Source organism: Kwoniella shandongensis, chromosome 12 (assembly GCF_008629635.2).
Source record: "Kwoniella shandongensis chromosome 12, complete sequence".
Classification (NCBI taxonomy): Eukaryota; Fungi; Basidiomycota; class Tremellomycetes; order Tremellales; family Cryptococcaceae; genus Kwoniella; species Kwoniella shandongensis.
Genome location: NC_089298.1, coordinates 122,630 through 145,149, shown reverse-complemented (window position 1 = coordinate 145,149; position 22,520 = coordinate 122,630). Strand labels below are relative to the sequence as shown.

The following is a 22,520-nucleotide window of genomic DNA, read 5'->3' as shown; positions in this document are numbered from 1 at the left end:
ATTCGATACTATGTTACAACCCATGCATACGTTTCTATCCCGCATTCCATCTTATGCAAGTTAGTTTCTACTACGCTCCACTCCTCTCTGTCCACCCTCTCATCCTCGCCACCCGTCTAATCACCGTCCCTTCCTCTGCCTCACTCTCCCTCTCCGCCTTTCTCCAAGCACTTTCATCCAACCCCACCGCTCTTTCCCACCTTGCCAATTCTTCCCATTCCACGTCTAACGCACGTACGGCGTTACTCAGATATCCTATATCCGTTTTCAATTGTTGTTGTCCCGTATTGGACAGATTCCTTATGGACGGTAAGGTCGTCGTCGTGAGATGCGAGAGGAGTGTGAGTGCCAACGATGAGATCCACGTTGACAGGACTGTTTCCGGTGGTGGCGAACTTTCCCCGTCTGCTTGTGCGTTCGCGTTCGGTGGTGGTAGTTGGATGAAAGGCAAAGTTGACAAACTCCATCCCAATCCGCTCTCTGCAGACCACACTTCGAACACTCTGAGCAAATCCAGTAACCCCTCCGACACTTTACTGATCACGTCTGTGGGACTGAGACTGAATGTGGGGACTTGCAATTCGCCCTTTCTCGGCGCTTTATCAGGCTTCGACCATATGCCCAACGTTTGATACGTGTCAAGCTGGGCAATCAGCGGAGCGAGGATGATCGATTGGAGATACAATTGTGCTGAACGCGTGAAAGTCTCCAGGCGGTTCTTCGATATTGGCAGGATCGGTGATGGAGGATTCGATATCAGCGCGTGCAGGTCGGCAGAGTTGAGCGTTGATTGTTGAAGAAGGAGGATTGCACCCCATGTCGTTTCTGTGATCTTGTATCCTTCGCCAGATTTGGCTTTGAGCACCGTCTCCACTCCACTCAACCCACTTCTCAAGCGCTTCTCAAACGCTTCCAGCTTTCCCGCGACATCTCGACAGCTCTCGAGGATATGAAGACCCATTTGGAAACTACCCCAATCCTCCGTCGAATAGTCCAATCCATCGAAATCCAACTCGTCCCTTTCTTTGCTCTTCCCTGTACCATCTTGCGATTTCGCCATATCCAACATCGCTTTCTGCTCATTATCCAAAAACGTCGAGACGTACGCTTCGAGCGCTGAGAGCAGTCCAAGCGATCCGTACCCGTGCGTGAAGGTATGACATCGAACAATCGCTTCGTCTGCTTTGGCGAAAAGAGCGGTTGTGCGATCAAGCAAAGCTCGAGCTTCGTCTTTGCCTGAACTCGCCCGCGATTGAAGAGCGGGATCTGAGCGCAACACGCTCTCGAGATACCTTCGTTCGAGAGTAGCATATGTCGATTGTAGATCTAAGAATGGCTCGTACAACGTCGTTTCCCAGCCAGTACCTACCGGTGTGGGATCTGAATAGCTCGTTGGAGCTCTCGAGAACCGTCTCGAAGAGATGGACAGTCTCTTGGACGAAGTTCGAGCCATACCGGAGGGTGATGGACCTGATACGCCAGGCGATGTACCGTTCGCAGCTATCGTCGTTGGCGAAGTCGCAGTTGCAGGAGCGGAATTACTACCGCTCAGTAGTCCACCTTGAGTATTGAACGTCATTCTATCCAACAACCCTTGTACAGCTACGCTCAACTCCTCCGTCGCTCTGAAAGCACGTATCAGTTCGGGCAAAGCTTCCGATCCGTGGTACTCCACCACCGCAGAAAGTCTGCTTGCGAAGGAAGGGTCGAGGGCGTCGAATGTCGTTTGGAGGAAAGTAGCGAGAATAGATGGTGCTGATTGAGGTGGAAAAATGAGTGGGATCTGTTCCACTTCAACATTAAGAGTATTGAGGATATTCGTATAAAACCGGGGGAGGAAAGTGGTGAATCTGATCGAGGGTTGTGTCGTACCATCGATGATGGGAGTATTTCTTGCCGTTGGTAATGTCTCTGTGATCAAAGTATCTTTCCAATCTGAGAGCAGATCCGCTCTTCTCGCTTTGAAATAGTATCCTCTAAATTCTTCTTCTCTATCCATATCGACGAAAACGTCCCAAAACCTCGCACATTCCGCCGTCCCTTCCGCTCCGCCCTTTTCCAGACTCTCCTTCAGAGCTTTACTGACCGAAGTTTCTAGCTCGTTTTGTAGACTGACTAACAGTCTTTTCCTATCATCGTATTCCGTCGGGGTATTTTGGAAGACAACCATTGATCTGGAAGCTTCGTGTAACCGTTGACCCGCTTTCGTCCATTCAGAATTCGCGATAAGTGTCGTCAATTCAGATTCGAGAGTCGACCATGATTCAGCTTCGCGTAAGATATCACGAGCCGATTCTAACCTCGTCTTTAGTTTATCGAGATGTGTCAATTTCTCCAAAGATCGATACGTCTTACTTCCCTCACTTTCACCTCCAATCCCAGTCCCAGTCCCAGAGACAGAGTCAGAGCCAGAACCGTTGGATGTCAGATCCGTTTGTCGAGCGACTCGATCTTGTACGATTCCCAAACTCGCTTGTAGTCCATTGGCGCTTTCACGCATGAATTGCAAGTCGTATGCGAGTCGAGGGACAGTCCGTGAGATGTCATGGATACTTTGTTCGAGAGCAGAGGAAGTATCTTGTGATAAGAGGGAGAGTTGAGTGAGAAGCTCGTTCAGCTGTTTGTCGATAGGTCCGAGCTCGGGAGGTTGCGGCGGCTGAGAAGGTGCGAGGGCTGGCGGTAAGAGGGGGGCAAGGAGGGAGTTAAGAAAAGACGGGATGGAGGTGTGTGCGTCGAGGGAGGTAGCGAGCGTTGACAAGGCGGAGGGCTGCGAAGGAGGTGAGAGCGGGGGAGATGACATGATGGGTATATGCGCCGAAGCGGGGAGTGATGACACCGATGGTTGTAACGCTATTTCTGACAGTACTGCGAGAAAGATGATGTTGAAGTGACCGAACGACGATGTAGGCGGAAGGGGAGGAGTTCGCGTTCGTGAATGGTGGTAATAAACGCCACGTGGAATCAGGCACGAGCCTTCGAGCAGTATGACACCTGGAGTTTGTTGTTGTAGATCATCAACAAACCCAGCTCGTCCACCTCTCTACATGCTTATCTCGTGCGGAGCGTATACCGGAAGATGGCAGATCTATCAGATGTAAGCTTGTGATACGAGCTCTTTCAAACGATTCTCGACTGCAGAGCTGAATCCGGCCCATTTGTAGGAATACGATGATGTTTTGCTGGGTTCACCGTGGTTGAGCAAGAAAGATCAAGATGGGAAGACACATCTCTTTGTGGGTTTACCGTAACTCGCTCGCTCGTGGGAAACATGCGACTTGACTTTTCAGCAGCTAAACATGATATGACTGACGTAGAAATACGCCCGACACCCTGATCGGACAGGCTACATCTTCATGGTATGTATATATACTTTCCCCTCGAAGTCTACAGGACACTCAACGGCACACGCCAGTCCAATTTGTTCTGTTCTTCCTCACCCTGACTACTGCTGAACCTATTCTTCTTCAACAACAGACGACGGATCTGACATCTATCAACTTTGAAATCCTCTTCGGTCACTCTCTTCAATCCCGACTCTTGGCATCTACCCAACTTCTCTCTGAAAAAGAACAGACCGAATGGGAAGATTACGATGATCCGTTTGAGAAGGTAGATGAAGGGATGAAGAGGTTGAAAGTGATGATGGAAAAAGGGGATGGGGTGGATTTGGAAGTTAAAGTGGACAGGGATTACGTGAGTCCCCTATCCCTCATTCACAGGACTAGCTGTTCATGGTCCGCTGCCATAGCTGGAGTGATGATCAAGCTAATGCGTCAAGTGTAGGATCTGGTCATGATATTACGGACAAAAGGTTTTGCATGGATATTCAACCTCACGTACGTGCGTCGTCTTCCTCAACCGAGACACATTCCTCACTCATATGATCCTGGTGGACCGCCTGCGACCGTTGCTGTCCAGCATTACGACTCGTGCTGACAAGTCACGTTCCCATTTCGCAGCGAAATAAAAGGAAGAAGACCTCTCGCCCTCCTCTCTCGTCATCTCCTCTCACCTCTTACTTCCCTAATAGCACAAGATCGTCGGATGGATATCACTTCCACCGATCCAATAGAGCGAAGTCTCGAAGTGCTTAGTGATCCGGAAATGTGTCAAGCTCTCAGCGGGACTGGCTCAACAAGTGGCACTTCAAGTGCGAATAAGACAAAGGCTGCAAAGGTATCTTCTTCTCGGAGGGAGGACAACCCAACGTCAGTGTCCAAGTCAACGCCGAAGAAAAGAGGGAAGAGTCCGAGTCCGGTTCCCAGTGCTGGCCCATCCGAAGAATTGTCATCACCTCCAGTCACACGTAATACGAGAACACATCATCTTCGTCGAATCACCTCTCCTCCCGAAGGGGAGGCAAATTCATCACCTTCCAAAATCGCTTCCTCTTCCTCAATGCGATCCAGATCTCGATCTCCTTCAGCCGAACCTACACCCAGAGCAAAACCAAAATCAAAACCTGCTCCTTCAAATTCGAATTCGAAAAAGGACAATTCCTCACGCATCCCTGCTCTGCCGAGTAGTTCTGCTCCCTCCGATTCTACCAGTACGACAGAATTCAAACCCCCCACAGGACAGAAGCTTTCCCAAAGATCAAAGAGGGAGAGAGAAGCAGAGGAGGAGGAAGAGATGGAGAAGAGATTGGCAGATATGAAGAGGAAGATGGCGAGTGGTGGTGGCGGTAAATTGGGTAAAAGACGTTTGGCAAGATGACAAAAAGGCAGGTTAAGGGAACGTGGAGGAACTGTTGCTGTTGGACTGCTATCGGACGCACGGACGGACTGTAATTGCACATTGCTAGAGGAGCGCATATGCTTGTTGTCTTTACTTGTAGTGTGCAACTGCGAATGCATACTGTACATGCATGCTTGTAACTCGTAGATCTACATTGTTCTAGAAAGCCCAGAGCTGCGAGACGGTATCACCTCCATCTTGTCGCTCCACTTCCTTACTGGGGAAAGGCACGATCTCGCCCTCTGTCGCTGTCTCAAGAGTCATTGACAAAGCGGGAGGGTTCTTGATCCGTCTATTGGACTCGGTATCGAAGAGCTAGTAGAAACAGAAGAAGCAGCGTCAGTAAGCAGATAATAAGGATGTTACGGTTTATCCAGAAACCATGATACATGAGGATGTCACCACTCACAGTACCATATCCGTGATCCAAGAAGTCCTCCATATTGAACTCTGGTTTGGTGAACACTTCGCCAAAGATCTTGGCGAGCGTCGCGATGGGTGCCAGATAATGTTTTTGCAACGCTGCCAATTCCCAACAACTGCTCTCTATAGCCTTTGTCTTCAATGGCGAAACCTCACTCTCATCATATGGATCGACCAGCTTTTGATCTTCCTCCGTGAGGGCTGCGACGATCGAAGTCGGTTGTCGTTGAAGCATGATCATACATCCTGGATGTCTCTTGAAGAGATTGTAAATGAAGGGCAAGATGAGGATGGTACCGGAAGGAGGAGCGGTGAGTGATAATCTCGATAATCGTTTGATGAATGATGCGATGAGGGATGAAGAGATCAGAGAACTGGAGAGGAAAGTGTCGAGGAGTCGGAAGAATCGCGCTCTGTATTTCACGTGCATGACATTTCTGTCGAGCAGTCCATACAATCGTTCGTAGAATCGAGGGTATTCGCTAGTAGAACAAAAATTAGCTTCATATGAGATTAGATCATTTGACAGCACTCACAAGTTGTACTGGGTGATGAGGACGAACAACCCGTTCATCGCCAACATTGCCATAGCTCCACCACCATCCACCAAACTACCCAACCAATCTGCTATCCTCAACCTTCTTTCAGGCTTGAAATGTCCCAAAATACCACTCTCACCATGCAATCCAACCAAGATCTTTCTCGTCGAAACTTCATCGAGCGGTACAGAGGAAAGGACGTTCTCCCACAGAGTTGTGTAGACTGTCGTTTGACTTTGGACAGAGTAGACTGATGCGTGGACGGACATTTGGGATATCCTCTTTCGTTTAGGTTTCCCACCACCACCAGGTTGTGTCTCAGTTTCAGATTCGGAGCCGGACGACTCGTACTCTTTCATCCAGTCAGGGAGAGCATCCACTTCGCCACCTTTGCTCTTGCCCTTCTTGGTCTTCTTGAGCTTCTTCACAGTTTGCGATGACGACGAAGTAGGGGGAGTTGAGAACGAGGGGATGTAGAAGGTGTTGAGATCTTCGGGGAGTTTCGGCAGGTTGACGAGGGGGAGAAGTTGGGAGAGAAGGTTTTGTGGGTGAGGCAAGACGGTCGTCTGGGATAGGATCAAGTTGCTATGCGGCGAGAACAATGAACAGCGATCAGAACAGACATCACTATAATTGAAAAACAAGCAACGGCTCCACTCACGCTGCTTCCTTGAAGAATGCCCATCTGATATCATCATATTTGGCCCAGAAGTCGTCCACCACAATCTTGGCAACGTCTGGAGGCAAAAACCCTTCGTCCTCTTCCACTTGATTCGCTGCGATCGTCTTCCATCCCTTACTGGATTTAGGCTTCGCCCCTCGTAAGGACGTATAAGGGAAGATGAGGTAGTGTAGGAGTAGTCGGAAGTATGGGATGTGAATCAAGGGGGAGTTGGTAGGCGAGACGGAGATGGATAGAGGAGGTAGAAGGGAGAAGAGAAGGGGAACGGAGGATGTCTAACAGATGAAACAGGAAAGATGTCAATCAGTCAGCGATTTATCAGTTGAACAGGTATCATCGGCGGTTTTACTCACCCTCAAAGCTGGCTCAGCATCTCTGACGAGTCCACCTAGAATCTCCACGTATTCCAACAATCTCTCCCTGACCCAAGCTTTCACTTCTCTCTCTTCACCGCCCTCTTCCAACTCCCTCTCAATATCATCACCATCAACACCACTGGAACCAGCAGTTCGATCCGCCAAATCACCATTCAATCCGCCTATTCGTCCATCATTGATGAGCTTGATGAAAACACGATGTAACGCCCACACAGCTTTGTGCACGATCTCAGCCGATTCGTTCCTAGCCAAAGCGATGAGGGGTAAGAGTGGGTTTGGGTCGTATTTATCGCTCAAGAGAGTAGTTTCGAGCTTCACGATTTGGTTGAGAGGGGAATTCGATGAGGAACTTGCAGGGGTGGAAGTTGAGGAAGACTTGCTAGTCTTGCTCTTGGGTAGTGAAGTGACCATCTTGCTATGCTATGCTGTACTCGAGTCGAAGACAGATGAAGCTGAGAGGAAGTTGTACCAGGGTGGACTTGACTTTTGTTGAAATCTTGTGCGAGCGTAAGAACGAACCACGTGATAAGCGTAGAACAGAACCTCCACTTCTATCCAACATGACGTGTAAATAATACATTACGAGGAGTACTTTGCCACCGTGACGTCCTCATTGTTCGCGTCCAGTCTACTACTTTACGAATGAGTGAATCATTAACCGATACTTACCCCTATATATTTACATTCATACCTCGTCTTGACCTTGCTCTTGATCTAGCCCTCGTCAGACACCTCTGACCAGCACTCTTGAACCAGCGATCGTCTTTGTTCAATCCTTACCCAATCGCTCACACACACACACACACAGACACCCATCCACCATGCCACCTGCTCGTTCCTCCACCAACGGAGCTTCATCACCTTATCCTAACTCGAGACCGGGATCGACCAAGCCTGGGACACCTATTTCAGCGACTTCGAACTGTTCTCTGATATTGAGAAAGCAACTGTTGGGTCAGTCTGGTTCCTAATCAATCATCCTTACCTACCACAGCCAGGCTCATCGCACTCCGTTGCACCCTTGTGCTTATGATCACCACGTACCTTCCTTCTTTCCTCCTCGGGCGATTTCGAGGAATGCGACGCTGAGACTACCTTTCACTCTCTCCAGATCTTCAAAAGTATCCGGTTGATGGCTTCAGCGCCGGTTTAGTCGATGACGATAACATCCTAGAATGGCAAATTGTCATCATAGGGTGAGCAAACCTTCCTCACTACCATCAGCTACCATTCCGGGTTGTACTCGCAAACGGGTTCAAGCTGATTGTACTATTTCGTACCCTTCCACTTGGACAGCCCCGCAGACACGCTGTACGAAGGAGCTATCCTGAAAGCGAGACTCATCTTCCCTCCCGTTAGTACTGATTAGCTTCTCCGTCTTGGTTGCAGGATTGTCAAGGACTTGAAGCTGACAACCATGATAGGAATATCCTATACTTCCACCTAAGATGATTTTCGATTCTGAGATGTGGCATCCTAATGGTGAGCTATATCGCTTGGGGGATGAGTCTCAAGCTAGTGTAAGAAGCTCATCTTTCGTCGACAGTGTATAACTCGAGTGATAAGAGGGGCGAAGTTTGCGTGTCGATCTTGGTGAGCTGGCATGCCCCGTTCACACTAATAAGCCAACAGCTGATACCTCCTTCTCTTGTTTGTAGCATCAACCGGGTGAAGATGAGTGGGGATACGAAGATGCCGGAGAAAGATGGTTACCAGTCCACACAGTCGAAAGTGTTGTAAGTTGCATCGTATACTCTCAGCTTCTGGTTTCTTCATGTCGATACGTAGGACTTTAGCTGACCGCCCAACTCTAGCTCATTTCCGTCATCTCCCTCCTTTCGCAAGATGTTCCCGATCTCAACTCTCCCGCAAACGTTGACGCTGCTAAAGAAGTCAGAGAAGATTTCCCTTGTGAGTCACCCTCCCCTCTGAATCAAACAAGTGGGACTCTTATGCTGACCGTGGTGATTTCGTTTTCTTCGTAGCGTATAAGAAAAAGGTCAAGCGATTGGCACGAAGGTCAGCGGAGGAGGCTTATGACTAGGAGAGAAATTGCCTCAGTGCCAATGACGTTTTCCGAATACCCTTGGTGATATCATATAGTTTGCCGATTCACATTCTCCGCTTTACCCTATATACACCCATTCAGGTGATTTGACTATACCCATGAAGCGGGAGCGAGATCACCCACCAATGGGCTTTCCATTCCTATATTTGTAGTCGTTTCCTCATTCCATGCATCGTAGAGACCACGCCGCACGCCGACCGTGTGCGATTCAGCGAATCTAAGATGCAGAAATAGGACCATGTCCAAGCTCAGTGTACTGTGACGTCCCTGTTCGTTCTGATCAATGCATGCAGCCAGGAATACACTTTTATGTTCTGTTCTGTATCGGTTCTTTCCTCTATATCCGTTATATACTCTGCTCTCCCCTCTCATCATGGTCGTCGACATTGACACTTGCTAACTTATCATACCGCCTAATCCTCATCCATCTCTTCGTCTGAATCTTCTTCGTCAGAGCTCTCGCCTTGAGCGACTGTCAATTTCTCGAGGTCAAAGTCTTGGTCCGCGCCTAGAAGTAGAGAAAAGTAAAGAATCAGCCATTGTTCGTTAAGATCGCGATCCCCCCCTTCTAACCCAACCTCGTCCCCCTGTGCAAGAGATTGACGTCGGCCAGCCACTCGGCCGCTATTCCGGACTTGAGAGAGTAAGGAGATCACTCACCAGCATAACTATCGCAGATCAAATACAATTTCAAACCATATTGTCCCTCTTGTAGCGTGAATTCCAACTTGGTCTCCAACTTGGCTTTCACCGTAACCTTCTTGATGGCGTACAATTGTCTCGTCTTGTCATCACCAACGACCAACCACCACGATACTTGTTTCTTGTGAGGGAAATGGGGTGCGTCTGCCACTTGGTCGTCGGGATCAGATTCATCGGCTTCCCGATCGAGGGTGACGTTGATTGTGATGGGGTCGGAAGAAGTGAGAGAGGAAGAATCTTCGATAGAGTAGGAGACTTCGATGTTGGGGTATGAGTTGACGAATTTGGCGACTCGAGCGCTGTGAACAGAATCTCAACATCAGCGTCTCGTACCTTATGTAAACCCCAAGATGTTGATGGGTTGAAAAATGCTTCACTTACAGTTGCCTGTCGTTCATTCTCAACAGATCGTTCCTCTCATCGTCTTCCAACTCCATGATATCGTAGACCGAATCCAGACCCTTCTCCTTGAACCTCGCCAACACATCATTATCAAAGTATGGCACCTGTTTCAGGGGACTATCCCTATCCCAAACAGCTTGTACACACATCTGACTGAGATCCATCGCACCCAAACAGTTGAGGTACGATTTACTCGACATCACGTCGACACAGGCCGAAAGGAGACCTGTCACTTTACCGAGGATCGTCGCTTGGTCAATAGCGAGATCGGGAGGTAAGGTCATTCGACTGAAATGAGCTTGTAACAATAAGTACGTCTTGAAGTATGGGGAGTTGTAATCCGCCTTGGCGACCTTGACGGGAACACGATCATAGATCCTTTCGAGGATAGAGTCCTCGTGGTGTCGAATAGGGATAGTCTCGAATTCGTGAGCTGAAGAAACAATTTCCAAAAGACCCTTGAGTTTCGTAGACTCCTTAATCGAGGCCGAGAAGGTCTCCACGGTGACGTAGGAGATGTAGTAGAACGAGGCGATCATACCGAGGTTGTTGGGCAAGGTGTCCATCTCGTCTTGGACAATGATACAGTCCGAGGCGACGAGGTCGTTCAAGGTCGATTCGACCAGCTCGGAGAGGTAATCAGCCACGTGGGTTGGTGTCGTTCCTTGCAGGTTGTAGAACTAGACACAGAAGACATCAGCATATTGTCTTCGCTTCGTTCGAGACGCTCTACTCACCCCGGGGTTCTGCATCAGCCGTCTGTAGAACCAAGTCCAAGTACACCAATCCACCGCATCCTGCTTGTTTTCAATAGTCTTGGCCACAATCTCAGCGTTGAAGTGATCGTGCATGTAGTTTGGCAAGCTCGACTCGACAGGTAACGCCTCGTTCAAGAACTTCTTGAAAAAGTCTTTTCGAGTTTGCTGGATCATGAGCACGCATCGGGATGAGGTATCGATCGATGGTCGACAAGCTCGACCCATCATTTGAAGAACGTCGGCGATGGCGTAGTCAACGTATCGGTGCTCTTGACCGTCGAAAGACTGGACACCCATGATAATGACCATGTAAGAGGTGACAGGGAGACTCCAAGCAGTATCCTAACAGATAAAGTATAATGTCAGCTATGTCCTCGTTTCTGCGCCTCGACTATCGACCTCACCTTTGATGCAATAAGAACCTTGATGGCTCCTTCCTGGAACAAACCGGTCACAATCCTCTTGTCCAACTTGCTCAACGCCTCATGGTAATAACCAATACCGTATCTCAAGGTCTCCGCCAAATCCTTATCTTGCAGTCTCTCCAAGTGAGGCTCCAACTCCTCCTTGTCAACGTTCAAGAATCTCCCTTCATCCTCGTCTGCCAAACAGTAGGTCAGAATGTCATTAGCGGTAGACTTGCACTGTTTTCGTGACGCGACGAAACAGATCGTCGGTCGACTGGCTGAGTGTTCGACCATGGCGAGGTAGGCCGGTTTGGCCATTGCTAGCATGAGCGAAGGGAAATGAGGGACATTGAACGATTGAAGGTGGACTTCGAGAGGCAATGGTCGAGCGGATGGTGAGAAGTTGAAGATTGTTTGCGAGGAAGCGCCGATCCAGTCTCCCAGATCTCGAGCATTGGAGAGCGAGACACTACATGCGACGATTCGGGTAGCGGTATCGGTCTGTTGAGCGACATATCGTGTTCGAGAAACGATGACCTCGTAAGTGGATCCAACATCACCACCGATGAGTTGAAGCTCGTCGGCAATCAAGAGACCGATGTTCTGGACGTCCTTTCTCGTCTTCCATCGTCGAGAGAGCAAGTCCCACTGGTTGGGTGTACACACAACGACGTCTGCCTTTCTCAACAAAGCGAGATCCGCTGTGGATTCACCGGTCAGGCCGACAACCTCTTTCTCGAGAGGCGCAAACTTCTCCGCCCACTCCGCAACTCGCTGGTCCACCATCTCCTGATATGGCTCGATGCAGACCGCTCTTGGTGGATCACGCTTTGACCACAATCTGAGAAGAGCAAATTCGGCACATATCGTCTTTCCACTGCCGGTCGGGGCGCCGATGAAGACGTTGTCGTCAGTGGTGAAAAGCGCTTGGAAGACTTGGGTTTGGATCTTGTTGAAGTTGTCGAAGGGGTAGAGCTTCTCGAATTGCTTGTTGTGCAGAGCCGTGATTGGGAGAGGTTGAAGCTCGAGTAGAGGAGTGTGAGGAGGGAATGGTTCGGGTCGGATGAGATGTTGGAATGAGATAGGCAGCTTGGTCTCGGATTGCAACCACCTGTCAGAGATGACGGAGAGGTAGTAGTTGGGAGGAACGGGCTCGGAGATGGGGACTGTGATCGTGACATAGTGCTCATCCTGTGCGAATCGTTCTCGAAGGACGAACTGGTCGTGGAAGAGAATGTGTTCACCGTCAACGTCCTCGATCACAATCCAGAAGGCCTGAGTTGATCCGTGGATATCTCGATCCCAAACGAAATCGGGAGTGATGGTGACGTTGATCTTCAACAGCGATCTCGTGAGAGGGAGGACGTGCGCTTGGAGATCAAGTCGAGGGAATTTGTGAACCAAACTCTCAATGTATTGACCCGATTTAGGGAGACCGATAAGCTCTCCCAGCTCCGCAGCGTCGAGATCAAAGTATCGGTGCCAAGGGAACTCTTTCCTTTCGGCTTTGTTGATGATTTCCGGTCGGATCCTCGGGAATTGTCGCAAAGGTGACATGGACTTCCACATTCGTCTCTCCACCATCTTACAAAGGTCCAAAGCCGCTCGCATGGGTCCTGCCCAACCCTTCTTCAAGCAAATCTCGAACATGGCACGAATAATACGACCAGCGGATTGCTGGATGAACACCATGTCGGTGACGATGTCGAAACCGCTGAGCTTGAGCTGAGAAATGTATGTTTGAAGAAGGACGTTGACCTTGGCCACAGGCTCATCGACACCCTCTTTGACGGGGATAGGAACTCGCTCGATCAACTTGGCAAGCTCAAGCTTCTCTTCCTGTCGGACAGGAATCAACTTGAACTCGTTGGAGAGGGCGAAGACTCGGAATAGGTCGATCATGGTAAGGTTTGGCTTGAGATGCTTGTTGTATACAGCCATGGAGCTGTAAGCAACGTAATAGTGCGAAGCGATTCGACCGAGATCAGTGCTCTGGAAGATACCGGTTGTACGGTCGTATCGGACCAATCCGCCCTTCTCGAGCAGCACGGCAGCAGAGTGGATTAAGTCGGCTGAGAAATCACGTCAACGAGGCACCTTGTCAGTCTCGCAGTGTCTAGGCTCACCTCTCTTCTGGACCAAGGTAGAGTCACCATCCATGTAATCAGCCCCGACATTGTAGAGTGCCGGTGATCCAAGCATTCGCACGTATCTATTCATGATCATTAACTGTGATATCCCCGGTAATGCAAATAATGTGGTAAACTTACAAGTAGGTGTAACCCAACCACTGGACACCCTCGTCTCTGTTCCTCACTGTACCAAGGACGATCTCGGCATTGAGGTTATCAACCATTCTTGAGACGAATTGACTCTCGATCGGCAATTGCTGGTTCATCAAACTGGTGTAGTACTGCAATTCTCCGTGGTTGGTGATGATAATACCTTCACCGTATGTGTCGAATTGAGGTCGACCGGCACGTCCCAGCATTTGGAGTACATCTTGAGGTGAAAGTTCACACCACTTGCCCTTCTCCGGGTTGTAGATTTGTGTTCCCTTGATGATGACAGTGTGCGCGGGGAGGTTAACACCCCAGGCGAGGGTAGCGGTACAACAGAGGACTTGGATGTGACCATCAAGGAAGAGTTCTTCGACGGTCATTCGGTCCTCTCGACTCATACCAGCGTGATGGATACCGAAACCGAAAGGAAGGAGATCCTTCAGTTTGGTGTCCTTGCATTGTGCTGCCTCGTGGATAAGAACTTCTCGTGAAGCACCTTCTGGGTTGATGAATTGCGCCAAAGTGTCCTTCTCCATCGCCATGTCTCGAAGGAATGCAGCGGTCTTGCCAGTCTCTTTTCTTGAATGCACGAAGACAATTGTCTGAGTCTTCCCCGCCTGGTTGAGCACCTTCTCGTAACAGACCTCGTTGATAGTCTGTAGTCGTTTGATGGCCTTCTTTTCCGTGACACCAATGAATTGCTGCTTGAGACCGACCGGTCGGTACGATGCATCGAAGTAGAATAGACCCTTCTTGACGTCGACTCGGAGGAAGGCAGCGACATCCTTGTAGTTCGGCAAGGTAGCAGAGAGACCAACCACTCGGACTTCATCGTGCGTTTGGTCCATCTTTCGGATCGTACGCGACAGGATGGACTCGAGGACAGGTCCTCGGTCGTCGTGAAGCAAGTGGATCTCATCGACAATGACCAATCGAACAAGATTCGTGTAGCTGGTATCGGTAGACTTTCGAGTGATGACATCCCATTTTTCAGGAGTCGTGACGATAATCTGGGTCTCTGAAATTTGTTGCTTCGTGAGCTGACTGTCACCAGTCAACTCAGCAACTCGAATGTCGAGAGCTGAGAATCGCTTGCTGAAAGCAGTTACTTGTTCTTGCACCAACGCCTTCATGGGGGAAACGTAGATGATCTTGAACGCATCACGGTCAATGTAACCGGTCTCGGGGTCAAGGAATTGGGAGATACATCGGAGGATGGCAAGGGCAGCACAGTTGGTCTAGTGGATATGTCAGCTTGAGGTCCGCAAAAAGCCACGACCAAGCGGGACTCACCTTTCCAGCACCAGTAGGAGCACAGATCAACATGGGTTCATTTGACTCGAAAGCAATCGGGTAGACCTTGCTTTGAATGGTGTTGAGCTTGGTAGTGTTGACGCTCGCCCACACTGGATGTGTCCAATCGGGCATCTGCGAGATCGAGACAAGCTCTCCGGGAACGATCTCTCGTCGCTTGGGCTCAGGAACGTGAATCTCCTCGTAACCCTTCATCTGTCGCTTGAAGGAGCCTTCTGGAAGCTTGACCTTCTTTCTGGACATGAGATGACCACCTTCAGTGAAGATGAGAGAGTCGATGTCAATGACACGTCTTGGTTGTGCGACAGATCCTGGTTCGAGAGTCGCCTTGGTGGACACAGGGATCTCGGTTTGCTTGTTCGCCGTCTCCTTGTCCCGTCCTCCTCGAAGCTCTCTCAAGATCCATCCGACGCCCTTCTCACGCATAGCCACCTCGACATCCTGCTTCTCCTCATCACTGCTTCTCGCCAACTTGGTACACCAAACGATTACTTCTCGGTTTTTGGTGAGAGTGGTGACAAGTTCGAAGTTCTCGTAACCGAACATCTCAGCGAGGGAGTTCTCGAGATCACGAAGTTCTGTTTCTGAACCTAGGAATTCGAGAGCTTTGGTGGTGAAATCTGCAGATTGGACGGGGTCGGGGTAGGAAGCGGCGATTAATCGTTGAAGCCAGAAACCGTCGACCTCGTGGGGAGAGACTTTGTCGGACTTTGATTTTGTTCGTGTCGTCTCCTTACCCAAAACAAGAGCGTCATCCTCGTCTGCCGCCTCTCCGTCTTCGTCTGATGATCCCTCCGCGTCCTCGTCATCATCCTCATCTTCGTCCTCGTCCTCCGAATCGCCCTGCTTCACTTCGAAGTTCTCTTCGTCGTCGTCCTCATCGTCGTCCTCGAACAAGACGGCGACTCCCTCCTGGTCGACTGCTTGTTGTCGGTCGTCACCCTGAGGTGCCTCGTCTTCTTCCTCGTAATCGGTCACCTTCTTTCCAAGGTTGACCAATTGGTTCCATGTGTCCTCCTTCACAGATCCAAGAACAGACTCGACCTCCTTTCGCTTGTCAAACTCCTTCAGGTCTTCGCTCTTGAGTGACTCCAAAACTGTGTCGGCCGCACTTCTGACAACTTCCTGCGTTTGATCTCCCAGTGTTTGGTGGACCAGACCCAATAGCAACTCGTAAACTTCTCTAGTCTCTGCTGTTCTAGGTCGATATCTCAATCCCTCCATCTGGGCGACACTCTCCAGCACGTCCGCGGCACCAAACCGAGCTGTTGACCGTTCTTGCGCACGACGGATCGATCGTTCAACCTCATCCGCTGAGGTGATCTTCGCTTTGGCCTTTTTCTTCTCCAAATCCTTGGGAGTCTCACGGGTTACACGAGATCCCATATCTTTGAGGTTGATACGACCAACAAGCGACTCGGCGGTACCGGTGGGCTCGTCGGTACGCAGGACAGATCGATCTGAAGATCATGAGTTGCACTTGGTCAGCGATCTGTAGACACGGAATGGACACACGCACACACATGTCGCCACCATGCGGAATGTCATGGTTTTGAGACTATTGGGCTCGGAAAGTAACTCACCTTGGTTGACAACCAAACTACTCATAGCACCATAGTTGAACCCCGACAAATCCCTTGCCCCCGCCTTCTTCTGACCTTGACCAGACATGATGTATTATCCTTCTAATTTGTCGTAAAGGGGAAAACCGATTCGGGGAAATGAATCGAGCGAAAAGTCGATCCGAACTTGATGTACAAATCGACGATGGGGTATCCTTTTGATGTGTGGTTTTTCAGAATCTCAACCCTTCTGCTCGCTCAAGCGTGATACGGAGAGGGGATGCTTGTGAGAGAGAAGGGGCGGTGATTATTGTTATCAGAAGTGAAAGAAGGTGATGGGTGGTAGCGGCAAGTTGAGTTTGAGAGTGAGCGTTGCTTGCATTGGCAGGATATTCGTCTTTCGCGTTGAGCCTGATATTCCATTCAGTGATTACCATAAGAGGGAATTCACCAGAATTTCACACTTTTCGCCACTTGACCTAGAAATAGCAGTTTTTGTGTTGAGTCTCTATGATTGATTACCTAATTTTCCAGTTTTCAAGTTTTTTTTCCAGTTTTCCAATAGAGTAAGTTGAAATCTAGTTATTTGCTACACCAACCAGCAGGCGATATTGAATTCATGAATCTACATGTTCCCTGTCTTGCTACAGACTCTTTCCCTTTATTTCACTTTCACTTTCAACACACTCACTTTATTGTATAATCACCATCATCCTTACCATCACTCACATCTCGCCCTCAGTCCAGCTTGTCGACGCCTTCATTGTCTTCGAGAGCATACATACGGACCGCATATCAATCACTCACACTCGACAAAAGAACGGCGCGATATTGATAATTAAACGTTGCCACCTAAATCGACAAAAAACCCGTCCCTGCCGTCTCTCCCTTCGACGACCCCCCTCAGGAAAAAGACGCGTAGAAAGAAAACTTTCTGTACATATGTTTGGCCTATAGGTCTGGGTGCGCTCTGGTGAGTCGAGGATGTCAACAGGCGAGCGAAGTGACGGGGACGTGCTTTGAAATACGAGATATACGCCTGAGTTTCAAACGGGGACGTGTCTGACTGACCGATGGCTTGTAGATATCACCACCCTCACTTTCATACCACATTTCGTTCTCATCCTCATACAAATTGATGGACATTACGTGAGTCGAGGGTGGAGACGGTCTCGCAAATGTCTGCGCCAGTCGCTTTTAGGAGTCATCACTGATAGTTGCCCATCTCACCAGGCCACGAAACACCTCTTTATACCCATTGGTCCTTTAGATACCCTTTGTTCTCTGTCGCCTTTGAGGCTGTGAGTCCGCTCCCACTCTCCATGAATGACCCCATTCATTTCTTATTGCCAATCAGACTTACCTGTCGACTTGCAGTAACTCATCCTCGTCGGTATCGACCTCACTATAACACCTTTCAGCCGTCGTCATGGACACCTCAGCAGAAGCTGGTCCATCTCGACCATCCCCGTCACGTTCTCCTCCTCGCCCCGCGGAACCGATTGATATCGTCATGGAACAAGTTTCTTCAATAGCTCCCTTGGAAGAGGATGTCAGAAGTTCAGAACCAGATGAAGCTGTTCAACTACTTCTTAACATAGCATCCGCCGTCGATGTCCCGCCATTACCGCCAAAACCGGAAATAGCAGATGTCATAGCAGAGGAACCACCCATCCTGCCAAAACACGCGCCACCGGACATCAACACCTATCCTTATACACCACCGGATGAATCTAACGATCAACATCGAGATCAAAGTCAAGAAGACCGAGAACAAGATGAAGCTTCTTCCAATCTGCCTCCATCCGTCGTTCTACCCCTCCCTCCTCATGTCAACTCGGACTCCGTCGATGCTCCTACCCCTCCAGCACAGCCTTTGACACCGTCACATACGAGTCCGGAACCACCTGCGACAAAACCCAAACAGAAGAGAAAACGGAACCCTGCGGCTGGACCTTCACGTCGTGCATCTGCAGACCGCCCTCAACATTGGCTTGGTGAAGACAACACTGTCATTAGATGTATTTGTGGTTTCACTGAAGATGATGGTTTCACGATTCAGTGTGAGGAATGCGGGGCATGGGAACATGGCATGTGTTTCGGATATCTCGATGAGGCTTCGGCTCCCGATACATATTTCTGCGAGTTGTGTCGCCCTCGACCCGTTGATGCTGTCACTGCCAGACAAGCGCAAGCTCAGGCGATGGAGCAACAGCGACAAGCTCGAGAAGCGGCAATTAGTGCTGGAGGTGTCCCAGCAGAGAAAGAGAAGCCACGGAGCAAAGGAGGGAAGACGAAGCGACCGAGAACTGAGAGTGTCATGGAGGTAGAAACAGAAACACGAGATGGTGGTGGAAAGGAACATAGCCCCGGAGTGATGGGTCCCCCAGCGACAAAACCAAAACGTCGTCAAGGCCCAGGCAAACCGCGAGCCAAACATAACACGATCGAGTCAACGCCCGGACCGTCTATCGTTCCTCAACCTATCGTGGAAGAGCCAGAGGACGATTACTTCCGAGTTGAGCCATGGGCACTCGAATACACACCGCTGAAAGAGAACATGATCCGAGGCAAGGCGGCGAGACAGATCATGCGCAATGTCTACAAGGAATGGGTGGATGCGGAGGAGGAAATGGTCGCCAGTCGGAGCAAAGCGATTGACAACCCATCTGGTTTACCATCACCGACAGAGACAGGCGTTCTTCGATTATCCCCGGAACATCTGTTCCCTCCACCCGACTTTCACATCCTTGCTCCTCCAGTCCCACCGGTCTTCCTGTCTGGATCTGATCTCGAAACACTAGGTACACCTACTTCCATTCGTATCATCGAGGACGCGCCTTCTTTCCTGCCTCTCACCTATGCCGAGTCACTATCAGGGCACGGGGTTTACACTCGACCAACGATATACGGTGTCTTCGTGGACGAGCCTGCCACGACAGGATCATTTATCGGAGAGTATAGAGGAGAGGTGTTGGACTGCGAAACGTACCGACGCGACCCGATTAACCAATACGCTGCGCTAGGATTGCCCAAACCCCACGTCCGAAGTGTTGGCCCTCCTATCAACCTCATCATTGACGCTCGAGGCTATGGCTGCGATCTTCGATTTGTCCGTAGCGGCTGTCATCCCAATGTTGTTCTTCGACCTCTGATCTGGCGAAGCTCTGAAGAAGAAGCTCCAAAGCTCAAGTTTGGTTTGTTCGCCGCGAAGGATATCAGCAAGAAGGAGGAACTTGTGTTAGGCTGGGAATGGGATGATCAACACGTTGTCCACTCATTGAGATCTGCCATCCATGCTGCCATGTTGGCGGACGGTTCTCTCGCGTCACCGGTATTTTCGGCTTCAAAGAAAACGGTTTACGCTCTATCCAAGAAATTCGATGCGGTGCTGACTCATATCTTCGGAACGTTCTCATCCTGCGCCTGTGTTGTCCCTGGTACCTGCGCTCTGGCACAGATGGGTCAGATCGTTGATGCCAGGTCGATGCAAGGGTTAGACAGCGAAGGGAAGAGAAAAATGAGGGGTGATTTGGGAGAGCTTGTCGGTGCTGTTCGAGGCTGGAGAAGAAGAGAGGTAGAGGTCGAAGGCGCGAAGAAGTGGCATAAGGCGGACATGTTGGATTTGAGGTTGACTAGATCAAGGACATCGGAGGGGGATATGGAAACCGAACCTGAGCTGGAGGCCCAATCGGACTTGCCGGATGAATCGATGGATCAGCAAGACGATTCCATGGAAATCGACGAACCGGCTGCATCTCCGACACCGAAGGAAGATGACACAGTCCTTCCTCAGGAATCGACTTCCCTCATCGATGTTCCGCCAACGGCGACAAGCGTGATTACTTTGGGCTCGGAGATTGATAGCATTCCTGCGCCCAAATCACAGACCGAGAGCGATTCGCCAGACAAGACCACCTCGCTTGTCGAACGAACGGGCTCCTCATCGTCGCTCTCGTCAGCTGTGTCGTCGATCAAGCCTTCGCTTCATGATGACGATCTAGAATCAGGTAGTGAATCCGACGCAACGACTGCTACCATACCGAAAAGTCAATTCTCCGAGTCCGAATCTGACGAAGACGATGAAGACGATGGCGGAGAAGAGGAGGCGACAGAAGAGTCGGCGAAGCGACAACCGCTTGGTAAAGTGCGCAAAGCCAAGCGGGTCCTTTCGCCCGTCATCGAGATTGAGTCTAGTTCCAGCTTTCTTCACTTCGACAATCATCTGTCAGAGGATGATGATCGGGAGTTGGTAGTCAAGAAACCGAAGAGGCAAAAGGTCAACAAGGTTCCAGACAGCAGCCCAACGTCATTGTCAGTGAACAAATCGTTGCCGTCGACCAAGGCCAAGAAGCCGTCTACCGTTGACGCTAAGAAGAAGGCACTGCCAGTGATGAGACGTGGTCGACAGAAGCGAATTGTCTCATCACCTGTTTCAGATGACGAGAGCATGGATGTGGACGACGATGTCTCCTCTCGTCGTCGATCTTCTTCGTCCGCCACAAAACATGTCACGTCGTCACCAAGGTCAGGCAAATCGATCAAGCTTGAACAGCTAGAAGCTGCCACGGCCATCACGGCGACGGACCAGGAAGAACCCCGAGCTATCGTGCCGGAGCAGAATATCGCGCCTTTGTCGACCGCCATCGAGACCACTGAGGCTGCTGTCCCGGATCCGGAGATCGTGCCGACGCAGCTCAACAGCGAGCAGGCTGTTCCAGCCGTCCTGCAAACCGAGACTGAGGTTGAAAGCAATGCGAAGGAAACGAGTCCACCACCTCGCGAGCCTACTCCTCCGCCTAAAGAGCCGACGCCGCCACCGCCCGAGCCGCCCAAAAAAGTGTCGCTTTCCGAGTATCTGAAGAACCACAAGATCCGGAAGGAATCGCAGACACCATTGACGACTCCGGCTACTGAGAATCCGCCCAAGGTGGTCGAGTTCACTGCTGTTGAAGCACCGGTTGTTCCGACTGCTGGACCGACTGTCAGCATTGCCGATATCCCTGGCTTCGGCAATACGCAGTCCGTTGTTGCCCCAGCAACGCCGTCAATAATCACCGCTGCGATTTCACCTGTCAAGGTGGAGCCAGAAACACCGGCGGCGTCGACTGCCAGACTCAACTTGTTCGAACATCTCCCTTCGTCTCGTCCGGCAGCCAGTTCGTCCGCACCTGCACCTACACCTGCGCCTGCGCCTGCGACTACAACTACACTTACGACTACTCCACTTGCCACACCTACGGCAACCACAAGCTATGTCCCGAGACCGACGAATGGGGAATATTTTCCCCTGCAACCACATTCGGCTTCATTCATACCTCGAGTCAGCTCAAGTTTTGTCCCTCGTACGGCATCGATGTCCTCTGATGGCGAAGTTGTCAAGGCACAGTCCCCTACTGTCTCTATCCCTTCGACGTCGAGTTACGTTCCCCGAGCAGCTTCAGTGGACGAAAGTGCTTCTCCGCTGAAGACCTCGATAAGTGACATGCCACCACCACTCGTGTCAAGGGAACTTCCTCCCCACACGCCGGTACACACTACTCCGGGATCGCAAACTTCGGCTCTTCCTTTGATCTCCACGCCTACATCGGGAACACCAATGTTATCACGTGCTCCGCCAACTGGGCCCAAGGTGCCTCCAACTGGTCCGAGAGGTTTGGGTCTGGCGCCTGGTGGACCGCGAGTCGTTTCGGGAGAAGTGGCTGTGCCGGTTCCGGGAGCAGGGGGAAGAGGCGGGTTTGGGACGCCTCGAGGAGGATTCGGCGGAAGGGGTGTTTGGAGAGGCAGAGGTGGTTTTAGAGGAGGATGGAGGGGGAGCTAGTTGTGCAGCGGAGAGAGAAGGAGGGGATCGTTGAGGCTAGCAAGAGGAAAAGAAGGAAGGCAGAAGGATTGATCAATCTTTCAACATGTACATATTTGACCACAACTTTCGTTTTTCGCTTTACTTCATCGTTTACATATGGTATCTTATCAACAGTACCTTTAGCCAGTTGATCATCATGTAGCTTATTATATGCAACTACGCACCACTTTAGCGCGAACTACAGTGCATTCCAACTGTAGTGCTAGTGTAAGGGTTCAAGGTTGTGAGGATCGGATATGTCCGTGTCAGCACGTATGTTGTCGATATGCCCTCGCGTTAGCACAAGATAACCAAAGCAGTATCTCTTCCACCCAGCGTGGTATCATATCGTCCTGACGTGGATGTTGATCTTTGACATCTTCACGATGATACGATAATCCATCCGAATAAGAAACAACGAAGTC

At 50.3% G+C, this 22,520-nt stretch overlaps 6 protein-coding genes across 6 annotated transcripts; 3 read left to right on the top strand and 3 right to left on the bottom strand.

Moving 5' to 3' along the window:
- Nucleotides 1-70: 70 nt before the first annotated feature.
- CI109_106358 (uncharacterized protein) lies at nucleotides 71-2,800 on the bottom strand (the record flags this gene model as incomplete). The annotated part of the gene is made up of 1 exon (XM_032007060.1): nucleotides 71-2,800. One exon carries the CDS (start codon nucleotides 2,798-2,800, stop codon nucleotides 71-73), a length of 2,730 nt encoding a protein of 909 aa, XP_031858702.1.
- A 276-nt stretch (nucleotides 2,801-3,076) lies between these two features.
- Nucleotides 3,077-4,716, top strand: CI109_106357 (uncharacterized protein; the record flags this gene model as incomplete). The annotated part of the gene is made up of 6 exons (XM_032007061.1): nucleotides 3,077-3,094; nucleotides 3,162-3,233; nucleotides 3,315-3,356; nucleotides 3,475-3,693; nucleotides 3,784-3,836; nucleotides 3,960-4,716. 6 exons carry the CDS (start codon nucleotides 3,077-3,079, stop codon nucleotides 4,714-4,716), a joined length of 1,161 nt encoding a protein of 386 aa, XP_031858703.1.
- A 180-nt stretch (nucleotides 4,717-4,896) lies between these two features.
- Nucleotides 4,897-7,169, bottom strand: CI109_106356 (uncharacterized protein; the record flags this gene model as incomplete). The annotated part of the gene is made up of 5 exons (XM_032007062.1): nucleotides 4,897-5,052; nucleotides 5,147-5,642; nucleotides 5,697-6,284; nucleotides 6,361-6,656; nucleotides 6,735-7,169. 5 exons carry the CDS (start codon nucleotides 7,167-7,169, stop codon nucleotides 4,897-4,899), a joined length of 1,971 nt encoding a protein of 656 aa, XP_031858704.1.
- Nucleotides 7,170-7,579: 410 nt separating this feature from the next.
- CI109_106355 (uncharacterized protein) lies at nucleotides 7,580-8,802 on the top strand (the record flags this gene model as incomplete). Its single annotated transcript, XM_032007063.1, has 8 exons — nucleotides 7,580-7,712; nucleotides 7,870-7,954; nucleotides 8,055-8,112; nucleotides 8,183-8,240; nucleotides 8,305-8,351; nucleotides 8,417-8,494; nucleotides 8,573-8,669; nucleotides 8,744-8,802. The coding sequence occupies 8 exons, from the start codon at nucleotides 7,580-7,582 to the stop codon at nucleotides 8,800-8,802; spliced, it is 615 nt and encodes a 204-aa protein (XP_031858705.1).
- Nucleotides 8,803-9,239: 437 nt separating this feature from the next.
- Nucleotides 9,240-16,362, bottom strand: CI109_106354 (uncharacterized protein; the record flags this gene model as incomplete). The annotated part of the gene is made up of 9 exons (XM_032007064.1): nucleotides 9,240-9,334; nucleotides 9,487-9,827; nucleotides 9,910-10,610; nucleotides 10,668-11,030; nucleotides 11,093-13,167; nucleotides 13,222-13,307; nucleotides 13,366-14,615; nucleotides 14,671-16,151; nucleotides 16,275-16,362. The coding sequence occupies 9 exons, from the start codon at nucleotides 16,360-16,362 to the stop codon at nucleotides 9,240-9,242; spliced, it is 6,480 nt and encodes a 2,159-aa protein (XP_031858706.1).
- Nucleotides 16,363-17,682: 1,320 nt separating this feature from the next.
- Nucleotides 17,683-22,074, top strand: CI109_106353 (uncharacterized protein; the record flags this gene model as incomplete). Its single annotated transcript, XM_032007065.1, has 1 exon — nucleotides 17,683-22,074. One exon carries the CDS (start codon nucleotides 17,683-17,685, stop codon nucleotides 22,072-22,074), a length of 4,392 nt encoding a protein of 1,463 aa, XP_031858707.1.
- Between the last annotated feature and the right edge of the window lie 446 nt (nucleotides 22,075-22,520).